Raw genomic sequence first — 9,346 nt, 5'->3', positions numbered from 1 at the left:
AAAAATGAAGATTTATAAAAATTCGATAAAATGTATTTAAAAACACTGATTTAAACTTTCACGATTTTTACTCATTATTATTTACAACGACGGGACTTAATCGCGTAAAATAAGTATTAAATTTACCTCCAACGTTTCGAGGACGGCGTTGAACAAGACCAAGTGCGGGTAGTTCGAAAAACTCGCGCGCCTAGAAGATGTTGATGTCAACTTTAGCCAGTCTTCTCCGAGACCACGGGGACAACGCCGTCCTCGAAACGTCGGAGGTAAATTTAATACTTATTTTACGCGATTAAGTCCCGTCGTTGTAAATAATAATAAAAATGTATTTAAATATAGATAAATGATTTTTTTTATTCGCATTAATTATTTTTATGATTTTGACCCATGTTCTTTCACTGATATGCGTTAAAATTGTTAAATAACAAACGAAACCGTCAACGCCATCTATACGACAGTAGGCCAAAACTAGTAGCGCCCTCTGAACGAGAATCAAATTTTCTTGATTTTCGAGGCACGTTTTTTCCTTAGACTGTATCCATCTATTACGGAGTTATATCTATCTTTGATATACTTAAATGAATATCTTACAAACTAAACTAAGATGTGTGTGTGTGTGTAGTTGTGTGGGGTATAAATACATATATATTTATTTTATTTATTGTCTTTGTAAAAGTGCTTCTGTTTCCTCGTAGTCTAATTTTTTTATCCATTCAACTATAGCTTTCTTGCAACTGTATTATTAATTTTATTTATATGATTATATAGGTGAACAGACTGGCTTGTAAATATATACTGTTAGTTTTAGAATTTTTCCCCTCACTAGCTCGGAAAGCCGTCTTTTATCCTTTAAAACAAGCGGGGAAAAACGCATTTTATCCACTAGTGGGGAAAGTAATTTTAACCTTGGATGGAGCGTGTTTAAGTAGCTTTTGACAGATAACAAAACGTAAAACGTTCGATATTAATTATCATTAAATAAATGGTTTGAAAATTTAATAAAAAATACCAAATTTGGCTTTATTTAATGATTTTAAGTCATAAACCGTAAATTCAATAAGAAACATTTGTTTTTTTAAATGATGTTGAATGTAATTCTGAACGCACAAGTTGAGTCGATGCAATTTCAAAACGCATCGTCAGAAATGTCAACATTTTCAACAATTTTTTTCTCACCGGCTCCGACACGTAAAAATGCACAACTTCCAGAGTTTTCTGTTATAATATCGTATTATCGTAAAAAAATTAGTGATTCCAGTGATGAAGATGATCTAACGCCTGTGGATGTTGCACTTTCCTCGCTATAGTGAGGGGAAAAGTTTTGTGTTACACACGGGTGCAAATGTATTTTACTTCTCGTGTGTTGAAACATTCGCTACGCTCAGGATTCTATTTTAGAACCACTCGCTACGCTCGTGGTTCAACTATGGAATCCTTTCGCTTGCTCGTGTATCAATTCCACACTCGCGGGTAAAATACAACTTTGCACCCTTGTATAACAAATAACTATTATTTTATTGCATGTTATTTTTAATTTTGTTAATCTGTTATTCAAACACAATGTATATTGTAAACGAATAAATAAATTACTTGGTTTATTAGAAAACACAATTCCTCTAATGAGGGCGCCACTGGACTGTCGAGTCGACGCAGTCCTAATAATCTTGATAAACGCACAAATAAATACCCTTACCGGGATTCGAACCCAACACCCTTGGACAGTGAACGTGTTAAAAAGAAGACAGGAAATATTCTAAATACAATTTTGCGAATAAATAAAATAAAACACATTATTTTGTAAAATAATTTAATGACTAGAATAACGAAGTGCGTGAACAGAGAAATCTTATAAACTAAAGGGCTACCGCGAACCACGTTAAACGTGTTGCCTCCCTGTCAGACTTACATACGAATTTACAAGTGCGACAGAGAGGCAACACGTCGAACGTGGTTCGCGGTAGGCCCTCTGAAGTAACAAAATCTAAACGTCTAGGTACTATTAGGGACGATTCTAACAAACCCAAACTCAATGAGATTGCATTGTATCACATAGCCTATCTACTATAAAAGAGAATTAAGAAAACATAGAGTGCTCACTCCATACATCGGTTTTGTTACCAAAAAGACTATTATTTTCGTGATATCTAGCGTGAAGTAGCGGAATTATCAGTACTGCTACTCGACGAAACAAAAAGTCCAAAAAACGTGCCTCGAAAATCACGAAAATTTGATTCTCGATCAGATGGCGCCACTAGTTTTGGCCTACTCTCGTATAGAGGGCGTTGACGGTTTCGTTTGTTATTTATTTAACGCATATCAGTGAAAGAACATGGGTCAAAATCATATAAAAATAATAAATGCAAATAAAAAAATCATTTATCTATATTTAAATACATCTTAACGTATTTTTATAAATCTTCATTTTTAGTTTTAAGTATGTCAGTGAACTTACAATGGTTACAAAATTTACTATGACAGTACCGCTCTATCTTATTATATCCTCTTTGAAAAGTCTAATGCTCAACGATTTTCAGCTAATATTATAACCAGAGTAACCGAAAACTTTTTGGTAACAAAACCGATGTATGGAGTGAGCTCGGACTCGCCCACCGAGGGTTCCGTACTTTTTTGTATTTGTTGTTATAGCGGCAACAGAAATACATCATCTGTGAAAATTTCAACTATCTAGCTAAAACGTCATGAGATGAGATACAGCCTGGTGACAGGCAGACAGACGGACAGTGGAGTCTTAGTAATAGGGTCCCGTTTTTACCCTTTGTAGTGTAAAATGACTTATGATTGACTTAAATATAGTACATACTAACAGGGCAAGTTAAATTACTTGTAAAATAGATAACTCATCATTTTCCTTGCGTTGTCCCGGCTTTTTGCCACAGCTCAGGGTCCGCTTGGCAACTAATCCCAAGGATTGGCGTAGGCACTAGTTTTTACGAAAGCGACTGCCGACCTTCCAACCCAGAGGGTAAACTAAGCCCTTATGGAGATTAGTCCGGTTTCCTCACGTTTTCCTTCACCGAAAAGCGACTGGTAAATATCAAATGATATTCGTACATAAGTTCAGAAAAACTCATTGGTACGAGCCGGGGTTTGAACCCGCGACCTCCGGATTGCAAGTCGCACACTCTTACCGCTAGGCCACCAGCGCTTTCGGTCGAGTGCGTGTTGGACCACGCATAATGAAGCCATTTGGGGTCATCCATTAATTACATCACACGTTTAGGGGGGGGGGGGGGTCAAGAAAATGTGACATGTTGATCGATACTTTTTTAATCGTTTAATTTTCTTTCTTAATCTGTTTTGAGTTATAAAATTACTAATATTTCTTTTGTAAAAAAATATTTTGATAAAATATTAATAATAATTAATTCGATTTGCCGATTTCATTGAAAAAAATGAGACGCCACACCAGGGGTGAGGGTCAAATGTGACCAAGTGTGACAAGGAGGGGGGGAGGGGTCATAAAAACCTCGAAATTCGTGTGACGTAATGGATGAACCCTTTCGGAGTCTAATTATAGTTATAATATAACAGTCGGTCTAACTCCTACAACACGAACATGTCAAAAATCATGTCAAGTATGCTGAGCAGCTTCAGGAAGCGTGGTTTGCCCTCCTCCTCGCCTTTCCGTTTCTCGCGTCGCTTTTCCACTTCTATAACAAACATAAACAAAGGTTAATTTTTATCATAGAGTAACTTATACTAGCGCGGTACTGTCATAGTAAATTTTGTAACCGCAGTAAATTCACTGCCATCTATCGACAAACTTTAAAACTAAAAATGAAGATTTATAAAAATACGATAAAATGTATTTAAATATGGATAAATCATTTTTTTTTTATTTGCATTAATTATTTTTATGATTTTGACCCATGTTCTTTCACTGATATGCGTAAAAATTGTTAAATAACAAACGAAACCGTCAACGCCATCTATACGACAGTAGGCCAAAGCTAATAGCGCCCTCTGATCGAGAGTCAAATTTTCTTGATTTTCGAGGCACGTTTTTTCCTTAGACTGTATCCATCTATTACGGAGTTATATCTATGTTTGTTTTTATAAACTGAAATAGATAACATACACTGAAGAAAACCGACCAAGTGCGAGTCGGACTCGCGCACGAAGGGTTCCGTACCATTACGCAAAAAACGGCAAAAAAATCACGTTTGTTGTATGGGAGCCACTTAAATATTTATTTAACTCTGTCATGTACTTTAAACATGTTTTGGTAATTTAGGACCATTGACCACCTCAATGTATAGACTAGAATAGAATAGAATACTTTATTCGTAAACACACACAGACAATAGACATACATTAAAAGAACATGAAAATAAAGTGTCACGAAATGGTCCCATCTCAGCATGCTGCTGGCGACTTCCAGCGCTGATCTTCCGATGAGACCATCAGGTGAGAATCACGGAAGGTAACAGACAAAAATAAAGCAACATAAAAGAAAGAGACATAAAATATGGCGAAAAATAAAATTACACATCGTTTACACAAACTAATACAAAAAGAGATAAAATATGACGACATAAGAACATAACATAAGTACATAACATTAAGTTACACGGATCAACCGACCGAACATGTGCCGGTCCGGTCGGACCATATCGTGGCGCGACATTAAGCGTGCATAACTAGCGCCAGTGGTGGCTACATGACATTACATGTAGGCGAGCGCTCATATTATTACATAGATTTGAACCTTAAAACCACCATGATGCAGCCACTTTTTAAACTAAATTGTTGCTTTGGCACGCGCTCAGACACGGTAACCCACCGCTCACACAAAAAAAAAACAATAGCTTTTGTTTAACAGATTAGACGTAAGAATCATTTGAGAAAATTCATACTATAATAACAGAGCTAGTGAGTAATAAAATATCTCACCTGTTCTCTCATGCTGCCTTGTGTCTTCAAGATAAGCGTGAGTGCGTGGTGCTGGTGCCGTTAAGAACACTTGGATGCTGTAGTCGGACTGCGCGTGTGACCAGTGCCCGAACACGCCGATACCTACAAACAAACAAATTGCTCAAAACAATTGCTCAAAGGTTGACTGGAAGAGATCCCTTATAGGGATAAGTCCGCCTTTGTACATTGTATATATTTATGTTCTTTTATTGTGTTTGTAATCTGTCTTATGTACAATAAAGTGTTTACATACATACATACATACATACAAACCATAGAAAAATAAGAAAAGAAAGTGGTAACTCCAGCCTGTAGTAGGCTAGGGCAGCCAGGTCATCAAAATCAAGATACCAACCCACAGGGCGCGGGAAGTCAGTGGGGATGTTGACGAGATCGGGGCCACAGGTCACAGAGCTGAAGTTGTTCCGATCCACCTCATAACTTGGCCTGAAATGAAGTAAAAAGTAAATATCATCATCATTTCAGCCGAAAGACTTCCACTGCTGGACAAAGGCCACTGCAAAGACTTTGTAACGTTTTCAACCAAAAGGTACCACATTGTCGCTTGTCGATAAGGTTGATTTCAAATTTAAGCTATATGGAAAAATCGCCTTATTGACAACCGACAATAAGTACCTTTTTATTTGTAGTTCTTAATTATATTATCTTTAATTAATAAGCTTCCGATACACGAATTATGACACTTGGCTCAATACAATTAATACCTTTATTGTTGAGATACCCTTAGTACCCTTTTGGTTGAGAATGGCACATTTCATTCTACTGTTGTGAGAGGTTCATAGAAACTACAAAATGGTTAAGATAATGGCATGTAAACCCTTACTATGTAGAAAATTCTACTCATATCCAGAAATTTACATCGTAAAAACAGCTACGATTTATTAAATGTTTTTTCATCCTTAACTGCAAATTTGCGCTACAAACCTGATTGTATCAGCAACATAAAGGTCCGCGTCGCCTGTCAGAGACGTCAGTTCCACCAGCAGCGGCCCAATGTGCCCCAACTGCCAATATGAAAAATTGCCAGCACCCACCGAACCTACTACCGTATCTAATAGCACTTTATCAGACTCTATTTGAACATATCCTGATAAAAGAGAGGATATAGTTGATATACATATAATTCCTAACAACACTAATATAAATTCACGACGCATTTCTACAGGAAATGAAGAAAATTGTATAATAACGATGCGAGAAGACTTTACGAGCAAATTTGATCTGGTAGAAGAAAATTACACCTTTGTAGCCTGGTTAAAAATAAAAAATCACTTGAAATTAGACTTTAATGTACCTAACTAGGACGTATATTTACAACAAAATATACAACATTAATAAAAATTAATAGCGTTATTAGCATCAAGCTAAACCCACTTACGAGTTGACAGTAATGTTTCGTTCGGAAAGCGTACAATCTTTCATATTACATCGTTCAGAAACCGTCAAATATATTAAACCAAATTATTTTAATAAAACCATGTGTTACTCATTGACTTTTCCATTAAAAGAATGTTTATGTTAAAATTTTAATCTGTTTTGATTTGTGATTTTTGATTTTGTAGGTTAATTTGTGATAATAAACAACGGAAAACTTAAAGAAGGTCAATCATACAATTACTTAGTGCTAGTAATACTTCTCAGGGTTCAGATGGTTCAGGGTCGCGTCTCAGGCAGACAGAACGGCTTCCGACCACAATCTAGGACAATCGATTGATGCTAACAAAGATGATAAAATATTCGCTTGGGTGAAACCCTGTTTTCCAGTTTGCTATCTTATCATTGTTTAATCTTTAATTGAGAATTCTAAATTGAAGTTGGGGAATCTCAGAAATGTAGGTGTCGGTACTTAACTGACGGGCAAAGTGGCCAAATATAGTCTGGCAAACCCCAATTAATTAATTAAAACTGTTTTATGGAAAATATTACAAATCGTGAAAAAAGCACTGTTTCTTTACCTTAGGTTCGTAACCACACAGTAGCCCAGCTGGATGCCAAATTTCAACTTGCTAGGTCATCTGGAAGTGGGTTAGGTTTTTGATGATCCGTTTTCCAGGGTCTCATCCTAACAGAAGCCTATATAAACCGTTTCTTTCCCAGTTGAATAAGAAAAAAACAACAACAATTGTTACAGTATACGTAGTATTAGGTAAGTATGTTTGTGACTTGTGACGCAGTGTGTTCTTACGTTGTTCGATAGTGTTTACCCATCGCCAGGTGTAAAAGCACACTATTGTTTTCGTCGTACTCGTAAACAATAGACGGACTTACGTACTGTTGCTAACGAACACTGTTGGGTAGATTATATAAAATGCAATAGCAGGATATAGTGGCGGATTAGCCCGGACCTAGGTCGCCCAGATATACCTATACACGACAAGGCTGTCTGTGTGTATCGGTGCTGAGAAAGGGGCGGCTAATAACGACTACTGCGCCTGGGGCCTACTCAGGCAGGGAAGCCAACACTGCAAATTCGCAAGGATACCTATCCTATACCTAGTATATACTAATACCAAAGATAGATATAACTCCGTAACAGATGGATACAGTCTAAGGAAAAAACGTGCCTCGAAAATCAAGAAAATTTGATTCTCGTTCAGAGGGCGCTACTAGCTTTGGCCTAGTGTCGTATAGATGGCGTTGACGGTTTCGTTTGTTATTTAACAATTTCAACGCATATCAGTGAAAGAACATGGGTCAAAATCATAAAAATAATTAATGCAAATAAAAAAAATCATTTATCCATATTTAAATACATTCTATCGTATTTTTATAAATCTTCATTTTTAGTTTTAAAGTGTGTCGACAGATGGCAGTGAATTTACTGGGGTTACAAAATTTACTATGACAGTACCGCTCTAGTATAAGTTACTCTATGCTAATACTAATGCACGCAGCAGTATGGAAACGCCGAGAAAACGCGAGGCAGAAATCAGAAATGATTGTGCACGCTTTTAAACCGCTGAACCGATAGTAAGTATAAGTACTAGCATAGAGTAACTTATACTAGAGCGGTACTGTCATAGTAAATTTTGTAACCCCAGTAAATTCACTGCCATCTGTCGACACACTTTAAAACTAAAAATAAATATTCATAAAAATACGATAAAATGTATTTAAATATGGATAAATGATTTTTTTATTTGCATTAATTATTTTTATATGATTTTGACCCATGTTCTTTCACTGGTATGCGTTAAAATTATAAATAACAAACGAAACAGTCAACGCCCTCTATACGAGTGTAGGCCAAAACTAGTGGCGCCATTTGATCGAGAATCAAATTTTCTTGATTTTCGAGGCACGTTTTTTCCCTAGACTGTATCCATCTATTACGGAGTTATATCTATCTTTGATACTAGCGACCCGCCCCGGATTCGCACGGGTTACACAAAACTTATACACCTAAACCTTCCTCAAGAATCACTATTTCTATTGCTTGATAAGTGAAAACCGCATAAAAATCCTTTCGTTTTTTAGTTTATCCCGAACATACATACGCACAGACAGACGGGACTTTGTTGTATTTGTATTTATTTATTTGCAATTCATGTACATTACACAGATGGCATTTGCTAAGTAAGTGGCATAACATAGCAAATATCTTACACACTAATATTTAACAGCATCCTCGCGAATATTGCCGACCAAGTGCAGGGCTTTCCCATACTCTGAATTTAAATTGTATTTTCACATCACCAATTCGAAAACGGGCTTTTTCTTCCCTGCTAGGAGGGATCAAAGTGGCACTTTTCTTCCCTGCTAGGAGGGATCAAAGTAACACTTTTCTGTTCTAGGACACTATTTTTACATTTTTTGCGCATTATTTTTTTTGTTTAAATAATATTTTTAAACATTATAATTACCTCACAGGTGATGTGAAAAGTAATATGTGTCACGTGGTAGAAAAATTATTTCCATCTTGGGCGTAACACGCTTGAATCCCTCACTACGCTCAGGATTCTACTTTAGAATCCTTCGCTTCGTTTAGGATTCAATTGTACGCCCTCGCCGTAAATATGTCATTTTGCTCCCTTGTGACACAATCTACTATTGTTTCTTATTTACTCGTAAAATGCAATGTTTTGAAAAGATGTGTCCCGCCGAGTTTGTTGCCGCTTCTATATTGGGATACCCTCCTCCAATTGAGGGGGGATTTAAATCATCTCGGGGCAGAGGTGTAGGGTTAGAGCCGGCGTAGCTTTATTTGACGTTCATAATCGCATTGTAATTACAATAATTAATAAACTATCTTTATCTGGCACTCAATTAGGCTACATGCGAATTTTATTTGTAAGTATAAGTCATAGAGTAACTTATACTAGAGCGGTACTGTCATAGTCAATTTTGTAACCCCAGTAAATTCACTGCCATCTGTCTACACACTTTTAAA

The 9,346-nt window shown here is 36.5% G+C and overlaps 1 protein-coding gene across 1 annotated transcript; it reads right to left on the bottom strand.

The window, feature by feature from the left end:
- Positions 1-1,956: 1,956 nt before the first annotated feature.
- Positions 1,957-6,202, bottom strand: LOC134752104 (UPF0669 protein C6orf120 homolog). Its single transcript, XM_063687667.1, has 4 exons — positions 5,881-6,202; positions 5,291-5,382; positions 4,915-5,037; positions 1,957-3,671 (listed from the first exon to the last, which is right to left on the bottom strand). The coding sequence occupies exons 1-4, from the start codon at positions 6,111-6,113 to the stop codon at positions 3,565-3,567; spliced, it is 555 nt and encodes a 184-aa protein (XP_063543737.1). The 5' UTR covers positions 6,114-6,202; the 3' UTR covers positions 1,957-3,564.
- Positions 6,203-9,346: the final 3,144 nt, after the last annotated feature.

This window comes from Cydia strobilella, chromosome 24 (assembly GCF_947568885.1).
Source record: "Cydia strobilella chromosome 24, ilCydStro3.1, whole genome shotgun sequence".
NCBI classification, from domain to species: domain Eukaryota; kingdom Metazoa; phylum Arthropoda; class Insecta; order Lepidoptera; family Tortricidae; genus Cydia; species Cydia strobilella.
Note: the sequence above shows the minus strand (reverse complement) of the source record. Positions and strands in the feature narration are given on the sequence as shown.

Excerpts from the sequence above, each read along its gene's own strand:
- LOC134752104 (XM_063687667.1), bottom strand. The coding sequence starts at position 6,113 with ATGCGTCGTGAATTTATATTAGTGTTGTTAGGAATTATATGTATATCA. Across the intron at positions 5,038-5,290 it reads TGACTTCCCGCGCCCTGTGG|GTATCGGCGTGTTCGGGCAC; the intron begins GTTGGTATCTTG and ends GTTTGTTTGTAG. Across the intron at positions 3,672-4,914 it reads AAGGCAGCATGAGAGAACAG|AAGTGGAAAAGCGACGCGAG; the intron begins GTGAGATATTTT and ends TGTTTGTTATAG.